At 42.7% G+C, this 24,281-nt stretch overlaps 2 protein-coding genes and 1 pseudogene across 14 annotated transcripts in view; 2 read left to right on the top strand and 1 right to left on the bottom strand.

Annotated features, from left to right (window-relative positions):
• Positions 1-24,281, bottom strand: part of PAAF1 (proteasomal ATPase associated factor 1) — a 79,019-nt gene that overhangs the window by 29,565 nt on the left and 25,173 nt on the right. For 11 of the 13 annotated variants that reach the window (XM_055282887.2, XM_063641371.1, XM_063641374.1 and 8 more), the window contains 5 exons: positions 19,092-19,286; positions 14,189-14,280; positions 12,027-12,142; positions 9,630-9,712; positions 2,482-2,564 (listed from right to left, as the gene is read on the bottom strand). In XM_055282887.2, the coding sequence (XP_055138862.1) occupies positions 2,482-2,564; positions 9,630-9,712; positions 12,027-12,142; positions 14,189-14,280; positions 19,092-19,286 (569 nt within the window). The remainder of the gene's footprint in view (positions 1-2,481; positions 2,565-9,629; positions 9,713-12,026; positions 12,143-14,188; positions 14,281-19,091; positions 19,287-24,281) is intronic. The other 2 variants (XM_063641375.1, XM_063641377.1) reach the window with 1 other exon arrangement.
• On the top strand, positions 6,440-9,244 carry LOC129484098 (actin-related protein 2/3 complex subunit 3-like; annotated as a pseudogene).
• The window catches only part of COA4 (cytochrome c oxidase assembly factor 4 homolog), a 38,538-nt gene continuing 29,356 nt past the window's right edge, over positions 15,100-24,281 (top strand). The window contains exon 1 of the transcript XR_010121354.1: positions 15,100-15,139. The gene's annotated coding sequence lies outside the window, so the exon portion shown is untranslated. The remainder of the gene's footprint in view (positions 15,140-24,281) is intronic.

The following is a 24,281-nucleotide window of genomic DNA, read 5'->3' as shown; positions in this document are numbered from 1 at the left end:
AGGCAACAGAATTACATCCATAATATGTGCTTACAAAAATTGCTGGCCCACAGTGATGGACGCATCCCAATCACCAATGGTCGGGATGCACCATGACTATGTAACAGAGAAACTAATTGGCCCAAGTGGAAAGCAAACCCATTAGTGTTGTTCAGGTTTAGCACAGATGGTCTGCCTCTAGGGAGGAGATGGTTCAGAGATGGGCTTGACTATTCTTGAACCTTATAAAATTGGATGCAAAAAAGTTCTGGATATGTGTCTTTTTTTCTGAGGAGGATTTAATCAACTCCTCAAGGAAAACAGCATGAATTCTGGAGTTAACTTAATCTCAGCTTTACTACCAACTAGCTGCATGACCTAGGGCAACTTTCTCAACCTCCCGGGCCCCAGTTGCCTCATTTGTACAATGGAAATATATTGATTCAAAATACGGAACACTACACAAGAATTTTGTTTGTTTTTTGAGACGGAGTCTCGCTCTGTCACCCAGGCTGGAGTGCAGTGGCGCCATCTTGGCTCACTGCAAGCTCTGCCTCCCGGGTTCACGCCATTCTCCTGCCTCAGCCTCCCAAGTAGCTGGGACTACAGGCACCCACCACCACGCCTGGCTAATTTTTTTGTATTTTTAGTAGAGACAGGGTTTCACCGTGTTAGCCAGGATGGTCTTAATCTCCTGACCTCGTGATCCGCACCCCCTGGGCCTCCCAAAGTGCTGGGTGTGAGCCGCCACACCCGGCCGGAACACTACACAAGAATTTTTAAAAATGAAATAGATGGCCAGGCGCGGTGGCTCATGCCTGTAATCCCAGCACTTTGGGAGGCCAAGGCAGGCCTCAGTCGGGAGTTCAAGACCAGCCTGACCAACATGGAGAAAACTCATCTCTACTAAAAATACAAAATTAGCCGGGTGTGGTGGCACATGCGTGTAATCCCAGCTACTCGGGAGGCTGAGGCAGGAGAATCGCTTGAACCTGGGAGGTGGAGGTTGCGGTGGGCTGAGATTGCGCCATTGCACTCCAGCCTGGGCAACAAGAGCGAAACTCCATCTTAAAAAAAAAAAAAAAAAAAAAAAAAAAAAGAAAGAAATAGATCTATATGCATTTACCTGGAAACAGCTCTAAGATGGTAATTAAAAAAAAGTCACAGGGCAATATATAGAGATAGTCTCAATTATGTACAAACTGAAGATAAAAGTATATTATTTACATTAATATATAAAGATGTAATTGTGCAAATTCTCTGAAAATAGTCTTGAAAAATATGTGCCAAACTTTTAATGCTAGTTACTTCTGGAAAAGAGAAAGGGAACCAAAAAGGTCGTAAAGAAGACTTTTAAATCTGTATCATTCTGTATTGTTTGAACTTTTACAGATATTAATTGTACAACTTTTTTAAAATTATAGGAAAAATAGGAATAGTAATACCGACACCTCAACAAATAGTAACAAAGATTATATGAGATAATGTATATAAAACGTTCAGCACAGTGTCTGGTCAATAAATATTTCCCCTTTTGTTTTTCTCTTTCTATTCTAATCAAATGAGAAAATCAGTCTAGAAGTCTTAATAATAATAATAATGAATAATATTTATAGAATGTATTTACAAAGAGTTTTCATATTGCTATCTTTATAGATGAATTGACAGACTAGTGAGGTAAAGTAAGTTTCTAGAGCTAGTAAGTGATGAAGTCACTTTTTTTTTTTTTTTTTTTGAGGCAGGGTCTCACTCTGTTGCCCAGGCTGGAGTGCAATGGCACAATCACAGCTCACTGCAGCCTCAACTTCCCAGGTCCAAGCAATCGTCCCATCTTGGCCTCCCAAATGAGTAGCTGGGACTACAGGTGTGTGCGCCACCATGCCCAGCTAATTTTTCTGTATTTTTTGTAGAGATGGGGGTCTCATCCTATTGCCTAGGCTGGTTTCAAACTCCTGGGCTCAAGTGATCCACCTGCCTCAGCCTCCAAAAGTGCTGGGGTTACAGCTGTCAGCCAGAAGTCACTTCTTTTTTTTTTTTTTTTTTGAAATGGAGTCTTACTCTGTTGCCCAGGCTGGAGTGTAGTGGTGCGATCTTGAGGCTCACTGCAGCCTCCACCTCCCAGGTTCAAGCGATTATCCTGCCTTGGCCTCCCAAGTAGCTGGAACTACAGGCGTGTACCACCACGCCCAGCTAATTTTTTTGTATTTTTAGTAGAGACAGGGTTTCACCATGCTGGCCAGGCTGGTCTTGAACTCCTGACCTCAAGTGATCCGCCTGTCTCGGCCTCCCAAAGTACCGGGATTACAGGTGTGAGCCACCATGCTTGGCCCAGAAATCACTTCTGACTTAAGCTCTTGATTTCTTGCCATCCTACCACACTGCTTATACAACAAGCACTATTTTATCATCCCTAATGACCACAAGGTATCTGGATTCAGTCTCGTAAAAGCCCTAGATCTCTCATGAGAATCACCCAGGTCTGGTGTCATCTCAGGCCTGTACCTTGTACACAGGGTCACAGTCAGCCCCAGTGAGCTCAGTGACATAGTCTAAGTCTTGCTGGACAATAAAACAGCTTCCATCACCTGAAAGGCAGAAAGAAAATTCATATAACTAAGAGAAAACTGCATCCAGAGTTTAAAAACTCAGTATTTTTATTTGCTTCTGTAGATCACTAGTGTAAAGAAGATGGTCCAGAGACCCAGAATGGCAAATAGATCTTATTACGTGGGCCAACTTTTTTTTTGTTTATTTTTTGAGACAGAGTTTTGTTCTTTTTGCCCAGGCTGGAGTACAATGGCACGATCTCAGCAAACTGCAACCTCCACCTCCCGGGTTCAAGCAATTCGTCTGCCTCAGCCTCCCAAGCAGCTGGGATTACAGGTGCCTGCCACCAAGCCTGGCTAATTTCTTTTTTTTTTTTTTTTTTTTTGAGACGGAGTCTCGCTCTGTCACCCAGGCTGGAGTGCACTGGCACAATCTCGGCTCACTGCAAGCTCCGCCTCCCGGGTTCATGCCATTCTCCTGCCTCAGCCTCTCCGAGTAGCTGGGACTACAGGCGCCCGCCACCATGCCCGGCTAATTTTTTTGTATTTTTAGTAGAGACGGGGTTTCACCATGGTCTCGATCTCCTGACCTCGCGATCCGCCCGCCTCGGCCTCCCAAAGTGCTGGGATTACAAGCGTGAGCCACCGCGCCTGGCCTAAGCCTGGCTAATTTTTGTAGAGACGGGGTTTCACCATGTTGGCCAGGCTGGTCTTGAACTCCTGACCTCAGGTGATCCACCTGCCTCAGCCTCCCAAGGTGCTGGGATTACAAGCATGAGCCACTGTGCCTGGCCTATGTGGGCCAATTATGATGATCTATAGTGGCTGCCTAGAATGCTGAGCTGGGTTGGATTTCAAGAGCAAGTGCTAGTTCTGTGGGAAGAAGAGATGTTTTTGATTAGCAATGCCTGCCAAAGGCACAGAGCAAGCAACCACAGGTGTATGTGTGTGTATGTGTGTATTTATAAACTTATCCTAGATTATTTTTAATAGGGAATGTCAAAAAAAGTCTAACTTTTTTTAAAGAAACATTTGTGTAGATATTCCCTATTAAAATGTTCCCAGATTATTCCTCAATCTGTAAATTTGACTGTATACACTAGGAGAAAGAGGACAGTTACACTAAGAAAGTGAAAGTATATCTAATTCTTAAAAGAGCATGGACAAATGAAACAAATGAATCATAGGGGTGATCTATAAACTGCTTAATAAGGTGATTTCTTTTTGTTAATATAAAAGTAGTAAAAATACAAAAAAAATTAGCTGAGCATGGTGGTGCATGCCTGTAATCCCAGATACTCAGGAGGCTGAGGCAGGAGAATCGCTTGAACCCGGGAAGCAGAGGTTGCAGTGAGCCAAGATGATGCCACTGCATTCCAGCCTGGGCGACACAGTGAGACTCTGTGTCAAAATAAATACATAAATACATAAATAAATAGAAGTAGTACATGCTCATTGAACAAAACTTTAAAAATAAACAAAGCAGAGGTAGAAAAATCACCCCAATCTACCATTCAAAGGCAATTACTGTTAACATTTTGATCTATTTTTTTTGTGCCTATTTTATATGGTTGACAGCATGTGCATAAACGAATGTCTTTATGCATAAAGTTTTTTCTGTATTAAGATTACGACTTTGTATATATAAAGACCTGGAAAAGAATCAGCAGATATTAACCTTTTCAAACTTTGTGGAAATCTGAAAAACTGTTTTCCAAATGTATCTGTTAATCTACATTCAAGCAGCAGCATGTAGGAGGTAGTACCTTACCCTTTTTTGCATTATTACTAAAAATCACCTTCTCCAAAAATGAATCCTTATCTTTTAGAGAGACATATAGAAATGCTGACAGATGAAATAAGATGCTCATGATATATCTCAAAATATATGAAGACTGAGAAATGCAAGGGAATGGGTAAAACAAGATTAGCAATATATTGATAATAGCTTAAGTTGGATAATGGGTATAGCAGGTTCATTGTGCTATTCTGTCTACTTTTAGATATCTTTGGCAATTTCCATCAAAAAGTTTTTTATTTTGTTTAATCTGGCAATTTAAATCTCCTCACTAATAATCAAAGAGTTCCAAAGGACCTCAAAGATCATCTATATCCAACTTCTTTTTTTTTTTTTGAGACGGAGTCTCGCTCTGTCACCCAGGCTGGAGTGCAGTGGCGCGATCTCGGCTCACTGCAAGCTCCACCTCCCGGGTTCACGCCATTCTCCTGCCTCAGCCTCCCAAGTAGCTGGGACTACAGGCGCCCGCCATGACGCCTGGCTAATTTTTTGTATTTTTAGTAGAGACGGGGTTTCACCATGTTACCCAGGACGGTCTCAATCTCCTGACCTTGTGATCCGCCCGCCTCAGCCTCTGAAAGTGCTGGGATTACAGGTGTAAGCCACCGCGCCCGGCCTATATGCAACTTCTAAACCAGTACAGAACTCCCTCTACAGCACATGGCAGAGCGGCCAAACAGCCTACACTTGCCCATCTCCAGAGTTAGGGGTGCTCACTACCTTCAGGGCAGCTTCTTTCTTAAAGAAAAGAAAGCTTTTCCTTTATAACTAACTGAAATGTGGTTTCTGATAATTTTCTCTTGTTGTCTTAGTTTCGTCCTCTGAAAACAGAGTTATAATCTTACTCCCTTTGCCTTTAGATATCAGTACTGGAAGTTATGCCTTGCCTTCTTCCCAGCAGAAAAGTAGAAAAGTACAAAAAATCTGCTCCTCTGGAGCGCCTCTGCCCGGCCACCCACCGTCTGGGAAGTGAGGAGCGCCTCTGCCCGGCCACCCTGTCTGGGAAGTGAGGAGCGCCTCTGCCCGGCCGCCCTGTCTGGGAAGTGAGGAGCGCCTCTGCCCGGCCACCCATCGTCTGGGAGGTGAGGAGCGCCTCTGCCCGGCCTCCCATCGTCTGGGAGGTGAGGAGCGCCTCTGCCCGGCCGCCCCGTCCGGGAGGAAGTGAGAAGCGCCTCTGCCCGGCCGCCCTGTCCGGGAAGAAGTGAGGAGCGCCTCTGCCCGGCCGCCCCCGTCCGGGAAGAAGTGAGGAGTGCCTCTACCTGGCTGCCCCGTCTGGGAAGTGAGGAGCGCCTCTGCCCGGCCACCCACCGTCTGGGAAGTGAGGAGCGCCTCTGTCCGGCCACCCACCGTCTGGGAAGTGAGGAGCGCCTCTGCCCGGCCACCCATCGTCTGGGAAGTGGGGAGCACCTCTGCCCGACCACCCATCGTCTGGGAAGTGAGGAGCGCCTCTGCCCGGCCACCTATCGTCTGGGAAGAAGTGAGGAGCGTCTCTGCCTGGCCGCCCCGTCTGGGAAGTGAGGAGCCCCTCTGCCCGGCCGCCCCGTGTCTGGGTAGAAGTGAGGAGCTCCTCTGCCTGGCCGCTCTGTCAGGGAGGTCTACCACGGAGGCCAGAAGCAATGTGGGGGCTGGACGTGGTGGCTCACGCCTGTGGTCCCGGCACTCTGGGGGGCGAGGCGGGTTGATCACTTCGGGCTAGGAGTTCGAGACCAGTCTGGCCAACTTGGCGAAACATGAAGTATACAACAGACAAACCAACCAACCAACTCAATGACAACAAAACAGGTCTACCCTGGAGTCATACTCTAATTTTTTCTATTTTCCTCCCTTTCTGATCCTTTATCCCACTTTCTTTTTCTTCCTCTTCCTTCTCCCTCTTCTTTGTCAAATAGAGGATTGAGTTATTATCACTGATCCATATAAAGTCCCTCTCTCATTTATTTTAACTCCCACCCCCATTTCTATTCCCCGACTTCCCATGTGCAACCTTCCTAATATGTTTGATACGCATCTTTTTGTTTGTATGTATTTTTAGAAAATGTTTATTGTTTTTGTATGCAAAAAAAAATTAATAAAAAAAAAATCTGCTCCTCTGGGTTGAAACCCGGGCGCCACCAAGATGCCAGCTTACCACTCTTCTCTCATCTGTCAGGATCTTCTCGGATCCTGACATCCAACTCATTGTAAACATGGCACTGTTACCTATCAGAAGTCAATTCAAAGGACTTGCCCCCAGAGAGATGAAAGATACAGATACTGTGGGTGAAGCCATCTATTACTTCAAGGCCAATGTCTTCTTCAAAAACTATGAAGTTAAGAATGAAGCTGATAGGACCTTGATATGTATCTCTCTCTACGTTTCTGAGTGTCTGAAGGAACTCCAGAAGTGCAATTCCAAAAGCCAAGGTAAGAAAGAAATGTATACACTGGGAATCACTAACTCTCCCATTCCTGGAGAACCTGGTTTTCCACTTAATGCAATTTATCCCAAACCTGCAAACAAACGGGAAGATGAAGTGATGAGGGCCTATTTACAACATCTAAGGCAAGAGACTGGACTGAGACTTTGTGAGAAAGTTTTCAACCCTCAGAATGATAAACGCTGCAAGTGGTGGACTTGTTTTGTGAAGAGACAGTTCATGCTAGAGTCTTTCAAGACCTGGACAGTGAAAGGAGCAGGGGCAGCCACCATCTCCAGAGCCCTGGGCAGCATTTTCCAGCAAGATATACACAATATTTTGCCTTTATTTCATAAAGTTTTATACAGAAGAGAGAAGATCATATCTTTACTTGAAAAACTCTTGATCAAGAATTTGGGTAGGAGAAAAGAAAGTGGGTTATCAACAGTGATTTGAAATTTTCTGCAGATTTTTAAGCTGGAGCTTAGTAAGAATAAGTAATAATAAAGAAATTTCTAACATTCCAAAAAAAAAAAAAGTACAAAAAGTAGAACCATAAGTTAGCTCTTCTCCACCTACACTCCTCATATAACCCACATATCACCTTGCAACAGAGATTTTTTTTTTTTTTTTTTTTTTTTTGCGAGGGAGTCTCACTCTGTCGCCGAGGCTGGAGTGCAGTGGTACAATCTTGGCTCACTGCAACCTCCACCTCCCAGGTTCAAGTGATTCTCCTGTCTCAGCCTCCCAGGTAGCTGGGATTACAGGTGTACACCACCATGCCCAGCTAATATTTGTATTTTTAGTAGAGATGGGGTTTCGCCATGTTGGCCAGGCTGGTCTTAAACTTCTAACCTCAGGTGATCCACCCGCCTTGACCTCCCAAAGTGCTGGGATAACAGATGTGAGCCACTGCACTCAGCCTGAGATGTTAATAATCAGTAAAATGGCCTGTAGGTGGACAGAGGAGGCAAGAAATATCAAGGCCTCAGGTGATCTATCCGCCTTGGCCTCCCAAAGTGCTGGGATTACAGGTGTGAGCCACCGTGCCCAACCTTATTTTTTAATTTTTAATTTTTTTTTTTTTTTTAAACAGAGTCTCACTCTGTCACCCAGGCTGGAGTGCAGTGGCATGCTCTCAGCTCACTGCATCCTCCATCTCCCAAGTTCAAGCGATTCTCTTGCCTCAGCCTCCTGAGTAGCTGGGACTACAGATGTGTGCCACCATGCCAGCTAATTTCTGTGTTTTTAGTAGAGACAGGGCTTCACCATGTTGGCCAGGGTAGTCTCAAATTCCTGACCTCAAGGAATCCACCCACTTCAGCTTCCCAAAGTGCTGGGATTACAGGGGTGAGCCACCATGCCCAGTCACTATCTTTTTAATATTTTTTTAATTAAAAAAATTATTTTTGAGACAGAGTCTCGCTTTGTCACCCAGAGTGAAATGCAGTGGCACAATCATGGCTCACTGCAGCCTCCACCTCCTAGATTCAAGTGATCCTCCCACCTCAGCCGCCTGAGTAGCTGGGGACCACAGAAATGAACCACCATGCCTGGCTAATTTTTATTTTTTGTAGAGACAGGGTCTCCTATGTTGCCCAGGCTGACCTCAAACTCCTGGGCTCAAGTGATCCTCCCACCTCAGCCTCCCAAAATGCTGGGATTATAGGCATGAGCCACTGTGCCCAGCCTACTTGTTTTTTAAATTAAAAATATATATAAAAAATATTATATTTTGGAGTGACTTTAGGTTTACAGAAAAGTTAGTTAAAGATAATACAAAAAGTTCCCATATGCCCTTAATCAGTTTCAGGTTTTCCCAAATGTTATCACCTTACATTTGTCAAAAATAAGATGCCAATATTGGTACACTACTACCACCTAAACAGCATACTTTTTTTTTTTCACCAGTCTTTACTTAACATCCTGGATCCAATCCAGAATACCACTGACTTAGTTGTCAAGTTTCCTTAGTCTCCTTGGTTGACTTTATTTTCAAATCACTAAATAAATATAATCTGAAGTAGACTCTGGACTTCTTGTTAAATGAAGCAGTATACTTTCCTAACTGTTTAAACCATATTCAGGTGGGTGTTCTGTAAATAACAGCCTAAAACATCCTAACTGACATACTGAAATGCTCAAGGTAGGTAGGTAGTCCCTCCAGGCTGTATAGTCCAGTCCTCCTTACCTACATCATTCCTACAAGGATCCAGTGTCCCTTAATGTACACTTTGCTCCAGATATTTCCCCAACACCATTCCTGAACTCCATTCCAAAGAGTTTGTCCTGGCTGCATCAAGATACTCGCTTTACCTAGAATATGTATGTAAAGCATCAAACACAGTACCTACTACATAGCAGGCCCTCTGGAAATGCTAGTGCTCTTCTTCTTTTGCCCCCGCTTGCCTCATCTATGACTTTGCATATACAATAGCTTCAGCTTTCAGTGTCCCTCTTTACATCTCCAGTGGGTGAAATCTTTATCGGTTTACATGTCACGTAGTTCACGAAGACCTTGCTGACAGCACTCCTACCTCTAGAATTAGCTATTCTCCATTTCCTCATGCAGTCTTCTGATGTAGTCCTTATCAAACTCGACTGCAATCAAAGATTCACATGTCTGTCTGCCTTACTATGAGCTCCTTTAGAGCAGAAGAGTGGTGGGCATTGAGCTAAATTCTGGGAATAACACAATGAATAAGGCACAGTTACCACCCTCAAGGAGCTTGAACTGGAGGGGGACACAGACAATCACAACGTAGAGTGATAAACACTATTGATAGGTACAATATGCTAAAGAATCATGGGGGACCATGCCCCAACCCAGCCATAGATCAGACACTTAAAACTATGTTTAATTAACTGAACTACAGAGAAGCATCTCTCTCAATTGGCCCATGGACCCACCTTGGCTAGCAATGAATCCATCTCTGAAACTTAGCAGGGATAGAACTGGTGCTCCTGATCTGTGGATGACTTGTACCGGAGCCCTAGGATTCAGAGAAAGAGGAAATTTTACTTTCTTTCTTCAAAAGCAATACTTGACTATATTCAACACATAGTACTAACCACATAAGAGCAAACAGGATAAAATGTGGAGAAAGATTAAACATTTCTATGGTTTCTTTCCTGGCAAGAACCTTAACTGGCAGATTAAGGTAATTCGAAAACCATCTATGTCTCTAAACATGAACTAAGTCAACATCCAAATCCTGAGTTTTTAAGGCAGGTATGACATGGGTTGAAGATAACAATATTAGCAGTATGTTAAACTTTTCACTTAACAAAAGAATTAAGATTTGTTGTAAAATATTAAAATTGTCAGGACTCTAAAAAGAAAGAGGCTAAGGCAGGAGAATGGCGTGAACCCGGGAGGTGGAGCTTGCAGTGAGCCGAGATCGCACCATTGCACTCCAGCCTGGGCTACAGAGCAAGGCTCTGTCTCAAAAAAAAAAAAAAAAAAAAAAAAAAAAAAAAAAAAAAAGAAAGCTCAGTGAGAATCAATTTAATATATATGTAAGGGTGATTTTATAATAGTGATCAGAGATTCCCTATCTCTGTGGAGGCAAAAGAAAAAAAGAAAACGAAAAAAATTAAGTAACTGAAATGATGGAAGAAAAGGTATAAGCTAGTCACCATCTACTGGAATTTCTTCCCTGCTCTTGGAATAAACTTAGAATGGCAGGTAAAGTCAGAGCGGCTCCTGTTTTCCTGCTGGCATCACTTCTCACCACTGCCCTCATATGCAGGGAACATAGCTGTCATAGACTCCTGAAAACAATCCCCTTCACATGCCTTCATATATGGGATTCTACACATGGGATTCTACACATGGGATTCTACACATGGGATTCTACCGAGGCCAGCTCTTTTCCTCCTTCTTTACTTGGCAACTTCCTACTCAACAAGACCCAATGTTTCTCATTTCCTTGGAGAAGCAGTCTCACCTCCTTCCCTCTCCTTTTTGGTGCTTCCTTAAATTTCTGTGGCTAGCCCTGTCAGACAAGTGATCACACTGCACAACAGTCTTTTACTTGTCCATCTTTTTACCATTAGACTCCAGGTGCCTCAAAGGTAGAGTGTGTTTTTTTGTTTTGTTTTTTTTTTTGAGATAGAGTCTCGCTCTGTTGCCCAGGGTGGAGTCCAGTGGCACGATCTCACTGCAACCTCCACTTCCCAGGTTCAAGCGATCCTCCTGCCTCAGCCCCACTAGTAGCTGGGATTATAGGTATGCGCCACCACGCCCAGTTAATTTTTGTATTTTTAGTAGAGACGGGGTTTCGCCATGTTGGCCAGGCTGGTCTTGAACTCCTGACCTCAGGTGATCCACCCACCTTGACCTTCCAAAGTGCTGGGGTTACAGGCGTGAGCCACCACGCCCAGCCCAGAGTCTGTACCTTTTATTTCTGGTTTTCAGTGCCTTGAACCAAGCCTGATGCCCACAGAAGCTATTTTCAATAAGTATCAGTTGAAAAAAGGAAGGAAATCAAAGGAGGAAGGGACAAAATTGTAGAAATTGTTAAATCCTGCAACAGAGAGATTGTATGATTTTCTTTGGATATCTTTAAGACCAAAGAAAAGCCTGTTTAGAAAGGTCATGATCAAAACTACATAACAGAGCTGGGTTCCTTGAACTAAAAATGATCATTCAGGGCTGGGTACAGTGGCCCATGCCTGTAATCCCAGCATTTTCGGAGGCTGAGGCGGGCGGATCAAGAGGTCAGGTGTTCGAGATCAGCCTGACCAACATGATGAAACCCTGTCTCTACTAAATATACAAAAATTCGCTGGGTGTGGCAGCGCGTCTGTAATCCCAGCTACTCAGGAGGCTGAGGCAGGAGAATTGCTTGAACCCGGGAGGCAGAGGTTGCAGTAAGCCGAGATAGCACCACTGCATTCCAGCCTGGGTGACAGAGGGAGACTCCATCTCAAAAAATAAATAAATAAAAATCATTCAATCTTTCAATCTTAGGGTAGCCAGGGTCTAATGTAAGAGAAAATTACTAAGCTCTTTAAGATTAAAAGTTCTAGACAAACAATTTAAATGAAATGTTAGTTTATATTTAAGCTTAATTTTCAAAGCAATCATTAGTCAGACAATCATAATGGTATGAATCATATATTTTAATATGAGTCCAGGAATAATAAGAACAATCAGAAAATTCAGACTGGAAAACCTTTGTAAATGGAAAAATATACCCTTGATTCAATAGTCATCTATATGCTAGGCTAAATCAATGTTAAAGCCAATAAAAATTTCCACTTTGTAGAAGACCTGCATCATGTAAATGAATGGTGACTCACCTTGGACTCCTCACATCCAGCTGATAAATGTTTCCATCTTGAGTCCCAGCCAATAGCAAGAAGCCAGAGAGAAAAGTACAGCAGTTGAAAGCATCTGAGCCAATAAAGAGGAACACCTGGGAACAAGTAGGAGGCAAAAATGCTGTTTAAAGATTAATTTGTTTCCAAGAATAAACAGGCACCAAAAAAGGAAAAATTTCACTATATTTTGAGATATTTTCTTCCTTCCCCTTTTAATTATTCTCAAATGGTAAATTACACATTCACCAAAAACTGAGAAGGAAGTAATCCCAGGATTTCAGGAACCTGAGGTTGGCTAAGGACTTGAGCAGTTTATGTAATATACTCTGAGGTAGCAGTTTTCCAACTACTACAAACTCAACACAGTCTCACAGGATCCTCACCACCAAAACTCCTTCTTTGCCCCTTTTTCATGACAACCTTCTGAGAAACCCTTGCAATTCCCACACGTAAGTTTTGCTCCATGTCACTTCAACCTTTTGAAGGAGGGTATTTTGTAGGAAAATGAACAGGCTTAAATAAAGTAGCGATGTAAAGAATCACAATTCTCCCCATGAATCTGAAAAAAAATTATTAGATTTTCATTTTCTCCTTACTGTTAGCTCAAACTGATCATGTCTTCCCCAAACATGCTAAAAAGAAAAGGCAAAACACAAAATAAACAAACAATAAAACCTGATTGCCCTCTGGAAGTAAAAGCCAGCATGGAAACTCAAGTACAAAGGCGATATTAGCAAAAATGGTAATGTTCCTGAAACAAACTTTGAAAATGGAAACATCACCAGCACAATGGAGTAACAAGATGAAATGAAAACAGCAAACCCTGTGGCCAAATCAAATCACTAAAGTTGTCTGGATGATGATTACAGGAGCTAAAAGGAAATTTTAAAAATCTAATCTCTGGGAAAAGAGAATTTAGTTAAGAACATAATCTGCCCAGCAAAAATTCAGAGGATGTAGGAAGAAACTTCAACTAATGGTTTGTTCATTAATTGATCAAGAGTCCTGAATGCATGAGTCCCTCTTTTTTTTTGAGACAGGGTCTCACTCTGGTTCCCCAGGCTGGAGTACAGTGGCGCAATCTTGGCTCACTGCAGCCTCGACCTCCCAGGCTAAGGTGATATTCCCACCTCAGCCTCCCAAGTAGCTGTAGCTGGGATTACAGGTGCACGCCACCATGCCCAGCCAATTTTTTGTATTTTTAATAGAGATGGGTTTTTTTGCCCAGGCCAGTCTCGAACTCCTGGACTCAAGCAATCCACCCTTTCTGGGCCTCCCAGAAAGCTGGGATTACAGGCATGAGCCACCATGCCCAGCGGGCATGAGTTCTTTACTCAGAATTTTTTCACATTACCTTAGAGGTAGCAGGACTCATAAAGAAAATCTATACAACTTCATCATTTTACATATAGCACACTAAGGCCCAGAGAGGGAAAGTGACTTAACAAAGATCACAAAACAGTAGACCATTTAATCCTCATCACATACCCTATTATGACCAGTTTAGTGATAAGGAAGCAGGCTCAGAGAGGTTAAGTAACTTGTCCAATGCTGGAACCATTAAGTATTAATAGAAGAACTGAGATTTATTTTATTTTTTTATTCTCTGCAAGTGTTGCACAAGAACTGGGATTTAGGGCTGGGCGCAGTGGCTCACATCTGTACTCCCAGCACTTTGGGAGATTGAGGCAGGTGGATCACTTGATTCAGGAGTTTGAGACTAGTCTGGCCAACACGGTGAAACCCCGTCTCTACTGAAAATACAAAAATTAGCCAGGCATGGTGGTGGGCCTGTAATCCCAGCTACTCGGGAGGCTGATGCAGAAGAATCACTTGAACCTAGGAGGCGGAGGTTGCAGTGAGCTGAACCGAGATTGTGCCACTGCACTCCATCCAACCTGGGCGACAGAGTGAGACTCTGTCTCAAAAAAAAAAAAAAAAAAAAAAAGAACTGGGATTTAAATGTTGCCCTTATTCCAAATCCCACAACCCTTAATCATTACGCTGTACTGCCTTTTACTCATGCAGCCTTCTCAAAAGTGAACACAGGGAGCAAGTAGAAATGTTTCCAAAATAGCCTTCTAAGACACAGAGTGACCCAGGTTGCCTCAGAGTTCAAAGGTCATATAGGAACCACTTGCCGGCTGCCTGCTCTGTAGTCCCAAGCACTGAAGTTTCTTATCTTCCCGGGCCAACAGCAGCATTTTGGCCTCTGTTCCAACCTCCCGTTCACCTGCATGACAAATAAACTATGTTAATAACAGTGAGGCTGATCAGCTGGTAGTGCCCACACAGCACCAATACTGATGGTTGATTACTGATTTTGTTAGCGATTCACTTATTACAAAGAAAACATTTATTATGTTCTGTATCTCACTGTGGTATTATTTATACAACTGGATATATTTGTCAAAACTCACAGAACTATCAAATTTAAAAGACTGACTTTATTTTTACATTTTAAAAATATTTTTTAATGGTATCCAGTAGCCAAGGAAAAGGGTGACTTTTACCATATGTAAAAGATACCTCAGTAAATCCAAATTTATTTTTAAAATGCGCCTGTGCGTGTGTGTACTTTTTTTTGAGACAGAGTCTAGTATGTTATCCAGGCTGGAGTGCAGGGGCCATTCACAAGCACAAACATAGCACCCCACAGCCTTGAATCCCTGGGCGCAAGAATCCTCCCACCTCAGCCTCCTGAGTAGCTGGGACTACAGGTGTGCACACCATGGCTGGCAATAAACCCAACTTTTAAAATATTAAGTTGTTTGTACCAGGATAAGACACCACACTAGGAGCTGGGATATAATACTGCAAAAAACAGTCTCTGACCTCAAAGATCTTACAGCCTAGAGAAAATGAAATTTATTCATTTACTCACCAAATATTTCTTTAGGGCCTACTATGTATCAGGCACTATTCTTTTTTTTTCTTCTTTTCTTTTTTTTTTTTACCCTCATCTTCTAGGTGATGACATCACACAGTATTCTAACTGCTAAGGAAACAGTGATGAACAAACAGATAAGGTCCTCTCTCTCAAGGATTCTAGTGAATAGGTAAATAAACAAGTAGGATACTTTCAGAAAGTGGTAAGTTCTAAAAGAAAAGAAAATAGGAAAATAAGATCAGAAGTGAATAGATGGTGGAAGGCTAGATGGGGAGGGTAACTTTAAATGTAAACTTCATTTATTTTTTAAAATATTTTTTATAGAGATGGGATCTCACTCCTGGGCTCAAGCAATTCGCCCACCTCAGCCTCCCAAACTGCTGGGATTACAGGCATGAGCTACCACGTCCAGCCTAAACTTTAACTTTAAAAAGCCTCTGTGGAAGTCACTTTTCAACTGAATGGCAAGACATGAATGGTGAACAGAAACCAGTCATGTGAAGAGCTGCAGGAGTATATTCCAGACTAAGGGAAAAAGAAGGCAAAGTCAGGCCAGGTGCCGTGGCTCACGCCTGTAATCCCAGAACTTTGGGAGCCCGAGGGGGGTAGATCACTTGAGGTGAGGAGTTTAAGACCAGCCTGGCCAACATGGCAAAACCCCATCTCTACTAAAAATACAAAAAATAGCCGGGCATGGTAGTGCACGCCTGTAATCCCAGTTACTCGGGAGGCTGAGGCAGGAGAATTGCTTGAACCTAGGAGGTGGAGGTTGCAGTGAGCCGAGAACGTGCCACTGCATTCAGCCTGGCAACAGGGGGAAACTCCATCTCAATTTAAAAAAAAAGAAAGTAAAGTCCAGGAGACTGGGAGAGTCCACTGTACTGAAAGAAGAAACTGAAGGCCTGTGGCTGAAATGTAGTGAGCATGGCAGAGGGTGGTATGACATGAGACTGGAGAGAAGTGCAGGGGTCAGAAAGTATAAGAGCTTGTTGTAAGCCATGCTAAGGGGTTAGGATTTCAACATACGTATAAAGGGAGGCCACTGGAGAGTTTTAAGCAGGAGCGTGACATGACTTACGATTTTCTTATACGACCACAATGATTGCTCTGAAAAGAATGGCTTATAGGAGAATAGTCTAGGCAGTAGTACAGGCAATAGATGATGATAGTTTGGACCAGGATGTTGACAGGAGGAAGGGAGAGAGGGGGAGGGAGAGGGAGAAATAGAAAAATTAGAAACACTTTGAAGTTAGAGATGACAGACTTTGCTGATGTGGGACATGAGAAAAGAGGGGGTAGACTGTGAGTGAATCTCAGGCTTTGGGCTTGAGCAAATGGGTAGATAGTGGTGCCATCTTCTGAGATGGAAAAAAACAGTTTGGGGTGGGGAGGGATCAAACACTCCTTGTTAGACAAGGTAAGTTCAACTTATTTACTAGACATCGAAATAGAGTCTGAAACTCAGGTGAAAGGCCTATGCTTTACATGAACTTTGGAAATCGTCATCAGTTTAAATAATGATAGCTATAGAACAGATGAGATCACAAAGGAAGAAACTGTAGTTACAGCTGAGGGCCCAGAACTTAATAGTGGGGCCCTCTAGTATTTAAAGGTAGAAGAGAGGAGTTTCACAAAAGGAGATCTTTAAGAAGTAGCAGTCAATGAAACAGGAAGAAAGCCAGTGTTGTGTGGTATCACAGAAGCCATGAAAAAAGAAGTTTTTTGAGGAGAGGGTTTACTATGTGAAATACCACTGAATTCAGAAAGATAAGCACAGAGAAATAAGATGGATTAGGCGAGAGGAAGGTCACTGGTGGCTGGGGCCCATAGCTCACACCTGTAAGCCCAGCACTTTGGGAGGCTGAGGAGGGCAGATCACTTGGCCAGAAGTTCAAGACCAGCCTGGCCAACATGGTGAAACCTCGACTGTACTACAAACACAAAAATTAGCCAGGCATGGTGGTGGGCACCCGTAATCTCAGCTACTCGGGAGGCTGAGGCACAAGAATCACTTGAACACTTGAACCTGGGAGGTGGAGGTTGCAGTGAGCCAAGAGATTGCACCACTGCACTCCAGCCTGGGCAACAGAGTGAGACTCCATCTCAAAAAAAAAAAAAAAAGGAAGGTCACTGGTAACTTTAACAACAGCCATTTCAGTCAAGTACTTGGGCAACCCATCCTAGAATGGGTTGAAGAGTAAATGGGAAATGAAAAAGTACAGAAAACAAGAAAAAATATTTTCATTTAAATTATTTTAGGGCCAGGAGCTGTGGCTCATGGTTGTAATCCTAGCACTTTGGGAGGCTAAGATGGGAGGATCACTTGAGGCCAGGAGTTCAACATCAGCCTGGGCAACATAGTGAGACCCTGTCTCTACAAAAATTTAAAAAAAAAATAGCTAGGTGTAATGGTGCATGCCTAGAGTCCTAGCTACTCGAGAGGCTGAGAAGCAGGAGAACTGCTTGAACAGAGTACAGAGGATTATTAGGGCTAAGAAACTACTATGTATGATACTACAATGGTAAATACATGCCACTGTACATTTGTCAGACCCTATAGGATGTATAACACCAAGAGTAAGCCCTAATGTAAACTCTGAACTTTGGATGACAATAATGTGTCATGTAGGTTCATCAGCTGTAATAAATGTACCACTCTGGTGGGGGATGTTGATAGTGAGGAGGGCTATGTGTGGGTAGGTAAGGCAAAAGGTATATAAGAACTCCCTGTACCTTTTTTTTTTTTTTTTGGGGGGACGGAGTCTCACACTGTCACCTGGGCTGGAGTGCAATGGAGCGATCTCAGCTCACTGCAACTTCCGCCTCCCAGGTTCACACGATTCTCCTGCCTTAGCCTCCCGAGTAGCTGGGATTACACGCACACACCACCACACCCGGCTAATTTTTTGTATTTTTAGTAGAGATGGGGTTTCACTATGTTGGCCAGACTGGTTTCAAGCTCCTGACCTTGTGAATCGCCTGCCTCGGCCTCCAAAAGTGCTGAGATTACAGGCGTGTGCCACCGCACCTGGCCCCCTGTACTTTCTGCTAAATTTTGCTGTGAGCCTAAAATGGCCCTAAAAAATAAGGTCTATTTTTTAAAATGTGAGGGGCTAAGACAACAGTAGAAAAAACATTGTCCTATGGAACAGAGATGCAACTATTATTATGGGAAAATAAGAATGAAAGTTGCCGTATTAGGATGCTTATTAGTCTCTCACCACAGCTATTCAACCCATTTCCTACTACTACCCCTCTTAATTCAACTTGCTAGCCCAGTCAAGCATATCTTTTTATATAACACTTAGTTTCACGTCCAAGCTATAATGCAAACTGCCCCTACACCTACCCCTTGCCCTAGCTCCCATTGTCCTATCCTTACCATTCCTGTCTGTTCAACTTGAACTTATCCTCTAAAGGTTCAAGCCAACTTCTTTTGTGACATCTTTCCTATCTATACTAAACGGGAACACTCCATCCCTCTGAAAACCTATTATATTTGCATTAGGACTTGCTAATTTGCCAGGCATGGTGGTGCAGGCCTGTAGTCCCAGCTATTAGGGAGGCTGTGGTGGGAGCATCACTTGAGCCCAGGAGTTCAATGCCAGCCTGGGCAAAACAGCAGGACTCTATTGCTGAAAGAATAAAATAAATAAAAAGAATCACTAATTATTTCAGCCAAATGTTACTGTTCTCTAAATGTTTTAAAGCAAGCTTGTCCAACCTGTAGCCCAGGGTGGCTCTGAATGAGGCCCAACACAAATTCATAAACTTTCTTAAAATATTATGAGATTTATTTATTTTTAGCTCAGCTATCATCAATGTTAAGTGTATTTTATGTGTGGCCCAAGACAAGTCTTCTTCCAATGTGGCCCAGGGAAGCCAAAAGATCGGACACCCCTGTTTTATAGGCATTTCTCTCATCTTCTAAATTAGATTGTACTTACTGAAACGCAGTGCTATGACATATACTTCCTTTGTAGATTCCAAAGCAATAGAAACATAGTAGGTACAGAGTAAATATTAATCGTATGGTGAAAACAGAAATACCAGGCACAGAGCAGAAAAGGATGAGGAAGAAAAGGAGAAACTTAGGCAATCACTGAAGGGGGCCTAAGAAAATAAAACAATCCTACATATCATTATCAACTTACTGGGCATCTGCTCAGGGGAGCCAAGGTTTATGGAGTTGTCAGCAGCACCCACCGCCACTCCATTGATGGAAGAACCACAATCTGCAAGGACTCCCAAGCAGGCTGAGCGCCCACAATCCCAAAGTCGTGCTGTCCCATCTCGAGAACCAGACACCACATTCCTCCCCCGATCAACGATGGCTGTATCCAGGATACCTAGCAAGAGAAAAAAACTGCCTAAGAATGAGGATGGAGTAAAGGAACTACAAGGGCAGAGAAGATGGAGCTGCATAAATGACTCCATCCCTTCATAAACATGTTCTGAGCAGGTACCACATGCTGGCCATGTTCAAGTGCTAGAAAAACAGAAATAAACAGAGTCCCAGCTTCCCAATGAATCAAAGTCTAGCTGTGAAAGACAGGCATGGAAAAACAAGTTCTGGATTTAATTTTTAGTGGAGTGTGCTAGAGCAATCATGTTCAAGTTTTTTATTTTGTCTTCAAAACTCTTTTTTAAAAATAAAAATTAAGAGGTCGGGTGTGGTGGCTCATGCTTGTAATTCCAGCACTTTGGGAGGCCGAGGCAGGTGGATTGCCTGAGCTCAGCAGTTCAAGACCAGCCTGGATAACATGATGAAACTCCGTCTTTACTAAAAATACACAAATTAGCTGGGCGTGGTGACACATGCCTGTAATCCCAGCTAAAGGGGAGGCTGAGGCAGGAGAATCGCTTGAACCTGGGAGGCGGAGGTTGCAGTGAGCCGAGATCATGCCACTGCACTCCAGCCTTCGACAGAGGAGACTCCGTCTCAAAAATAAATAAATAAATAAATAAATAAATAAACAAAAATTAAGTAGACACCTTAACAAGAACTTTGGAGAAAAAAAAAGTAGACACCTAAGCTAATTCAGTTTGAAAATCACTGCCTTGGCCAGGTGCAGTGGTACACACCTGTAATTCCAGCACTTTGGGAGGCTGAGGCAGGAGAATCTCTTGAGCTCAGGAGTTTCAGACCAGCCTGGGCGACACACCATGACTCTGTCTGTACAAAAAATTTAATTCAGGTATGGTGGTTCGTGCCTGTAATCCCAGCTACTCAGGAGGCTGAGGTGGGAGGATTGCTTGAGCCCTGGAGTTCAAGGCTACAGTAAGCCATGATTGCTCCACTGCACTCCAGCCTGGGCAGTGGAGCAAGACCCCACTATATATATAAATTACATATATCCTGCTGCTGCTTTCACTGATAATTGATTAAAAGGGTTAGCCTCCCCATTTGCAAAAAGGACATGACTTCTGGTTTTGGCCAAGAAAGAGTAGTCCCATTGCTCCTAGGTCCTTCCATTTACAACTGAAAAGTCATGGACACCACAAGCATAGTAAGACTTGGAATGATGGAAAGAAGGTGGTGGACCACCTAAGGACCTCAGGACTTAAAAAACAACACAGCAATGAGTTCCTGGATTTCCTTATTGCCTCCCACATGTCCTGGACAGGACACTGCAGAAGCCTCCAACACGAAACTGCTAACAGGAACGGAATTAAAAAAAAAAACAAAACAAAACTCCCAGTAAAGTCTGTTGCCCCCAGCCCAAAGACTGAGAAAGAAGTAGCTCACAAAATAGAAATCTTCTTGGCAACATCCACCCTACACCAGTAGACACCAACAGAAAAACTGTTACTCCCCCTCCCCCATGGTTTCAGTAGGGCTGAACAGGAGGTGATCATCTACCCCACTCCCATGGAAGCCGACAGCAGCACTCCCATTCCCCTACCCAGTGGGGTTGACCAGGCTAAGTTGGGTACTGTCATCAGGATCTAGCAGTGAGCTCAGTTTCCATCCCCACCTGGCACTGACAGGCACAAAGAAGTGCCCTGAGGTGCCCACAACCCCTTCCCTGGTGTCAGTCAGCAGGGAACCAAGCTTATAACGTCACTAAGAGGCAATGAGGTGATGCAAGTCAGGTGGTACAACTGTGTCCTACTTTCACCAAGGTGACACAAGACCAAGGAGGAAGCTGAACTTCCACTTCCCCTGTCTGCAATGTGAGGCGGTATGAGTCAGTGCTCCACTTTTGCCAGGGTAGTGTCAGGGGAGCCCAGTAGGAGGCTCAACATTCTTATCTACCCAGCCCTCATACCATACCTCAACAGGGAACTGCCTGCCAAAAAAGATGATGGAATTAAGATCGAGTGTTATAATGTCCAAAATGTGTATTGATTTTATAGTTTTTGAAGCCCTTTATTATCTATAATCTGAATATTTGCTATGGTCCCTAGCCTCAGGAATACACAGCATAAAAAAAGAGAGTTAATTATAAATATAAAGACTTACAATGGGAAAAAAAAAAAGAGAAAAAAATACACAAACAGAATATAGCTGGAAAAAAAAAGACTTACAATACAATGGTACAGGTGTAAAAACACAGAATTGTATGGAGTAGAGAGGTAGTGCAACCCTATGGTGATCCAGGCAGGGCTAGTATTTGTTTCATTAAAACCCATTTAACGATGCTTAGTATAGGTGCCCAATAAATTAAGAGTACCTGACCAAAAGTCACATAGCTAATTAGTGGTCTTTAGCATACTTTCATTCCTCTTAAAATGAAATGACTTCAGATACACAAACTTTGACAAAAACTCTACAGCAACTCAGCGTAACGTACAAGTGCCAATCCAATGTGATTAACCACGTCTCTCAATTCTTACTGGAAATTTCACTTTGTTTGGAAAAAGATGAGTTTACGAAAATGCCACAGCTTTAAAAAGTAGCCAATTTAGGGTCCATGTGAGAAAATATGATTAAAAGCAACTCAGGTGGGATCTAATCACTATAGTGTAACTTTTCAAATAGATCCAATTTAAAATAAAAACTAAATCCAGGCCAGGTACAGTGGCTCACGACTGTAATCCCAGCACTTTGGGAGTCTGAGGCGGGCACATCACTCGAGGCCAGGAGTTCAAGACCAGCCTGGCCAATGTAGCGAAACCCGTCTCTACTAAAATACAAAAATTAGCCAGGTGTGGTGGCAGGTGCCTGTAATCCCAGCTACTTGGGAGGCTGACGCACAGGAATCACTTGAACCCGAGCGGCAGAGGTTGAAGTGAGCCAAGATTGCACCACTACACTACAGCCTAGGTAACAGAGGGAGTCTCAAAAAAAAAAAAAAAAAAAACTAAACGAAATTAAATTTATACAGCTGACAATAGTTGTTAGGTAAATGTAATTCTCACAGCTATATACCCACTAGATACAGGTCACTAGAGAAAAGATTTTTCAGTCTTCCTTTCAAAAACAGATCTATCGAGCCCATACGGTTTGCTGCCATCTTGTTTCTCATTTTGCAATTGGTCACTAAAGTATTTTGAGTTTGGAAAATCTACCTTTCTATTTTAACTCCATAATACATTCAGCAAAAATCTTATTAGAAAATATCTTAGAGCTTTTAAGAATCCTAAGGAATCACCATAAGGAATCAAAGCATTTGATTCCTTATTAAGCAATAAGCTCTTATTAAGCAATCAAAGATCTCCTTATGTCTCTACTGGGAAGTTCCAAACACTATTTCAAAATGCTACTGAGTTCCATGGAAGTGATACATGCTTTTGGAAAAAGACAATTCTGAAAAGTATGTATTCAAGGCAGGGATGCTATAGCTGTGGCTAGAAAGCTGACTATATTATTAATTGTGTATAAATTTCAAGTAATACTCAGCAAAGAGCTTCAATCTAGATAGTTTTCCTTTTCTATAAAAGCAGAGTGGAAAATTATCACCCTCTCTTTAGTAAAATGTCACTCATAATGTAACAGCACCTAGTGTGGGTCTCTTAACACATGACAAGAATAAAGAAAAGAGGAGCCTAGAGAAGTGGGAATCTACGAAGAATGACTTTAGAAAGAAGCTATGAAAGTAGCAATTTTGGCTAGGCATGGTGGCTCACGCCTGCAATCCCAGCACTTTGGGAGGCCAATGAGGGAGGATCACGAGGTCAGGAGTTCGAGACCAGCCTTGCCAATATGGTGAAATCCAGTTTCTTCTAAAAATACAAAAATTAGCCAGGCATGGTGGCATGCACCTGTAGTCCCAGCCACTTGGGAAGCTGAGGCAGAAGAATCGCTTGAACCCAGGAGGCGGAGGTTGCACTGAGCTGAGATCACACCGCTGCACACCAGCCTGGGCAACAGAGTGAGATTCTGTGTCAAATAAAAAAAGAAAGTAGCAATTTCAAGAATGCCTTTCTAAGAGAAGCAGCCATAGCTAAGACTTACCAGAAGCTGCAAAAAGCTTTACTGTTATTTTTGTTTTGTTTTGTTGAGATAGGGTCTCACTATGTTGCCCAGGCTAGAGTGCCATTGCTATTCACAGGCACAATTATATCACACTGCAGCCCTGAACTCCTGGCCTCAAGAGATCTACCTACCTTAGCCTCCCAAATAGCTGGGATTACAGACATGTACCACTGCACCCAGCTGGAAAAGGCTTTAGATATCAAACCAAATAGATACAAGTCTTCACCATACAAACCAGAACACAAAAGCATTTGCCTTCAAGAAAAGATTCAGCAGAATCACATACGAGCATCCCAGCCAAAGTCTGGAAATACTAATAACATTAGATGAAACTATTCCTGAAATAAATATTTGTAAGAAATAAAGCAAATTTCATATTCCCAGGTGTATATTCTTAACAAGTTTATTTAAATTATTTAGTTTCTCTATCGTATTAAGCTATTTTAATGTTGCTAGGGAGCAATATACATACATGTGTATATGGGAAAATTAATGGCTATGACTCAGATCTCTGAAAAAAAATAAGCCTTGAAGCACCTCCTATTACTTGGAGGCAGTATAGCCAATTTCTAAGAAAGTATTTAAGACTTGGAAAATAATGGTGCAAGTGCTGATACTGCAACCTGGTTTCTTAAAATTATTCTATAAATGTAAGCATTTCCACTACCATTATGAGAAAAAAAAAATTAAGCCAACTAGTTAACTAAAATGGGGTGTAATTTGGTCTCAATGTTTCACTGATTATGAAAGACGTAATGCTTATTATAAAGAATTAGGATTATAAATGTATATCCCCAAATTTCACAACCTTACTTAAATGGCCTGGGCAATTTAACTTCAAACTGATTAAAGTGCATTTTAGAATTACTTATTGAACTCATATGTTACAAACACAAAACTACTTTTAGTCTATCTTTCCACT

Source organism: Symphalangus syndactylus, chromosome 6, assembly GCF_028878055.3.
Source record: "Symphalangus syndactylus isolate Jambi chromosome 6, NHGRI_mSymSyn1-v2.1_pri, whole genome shotgun sequence".
Taxonomy (NCBI): Eukaryota; Metazoa; Chordata; class Mammalia; order Primates; family Hylobatidae; genus Symphalangus; species Symphalangus syndactylus.
The sequence above is the reverse complement of the archived record's forward strand: the minus strand, read 5'-3'. Positions and strand labels throughout refer to the sequence as shown.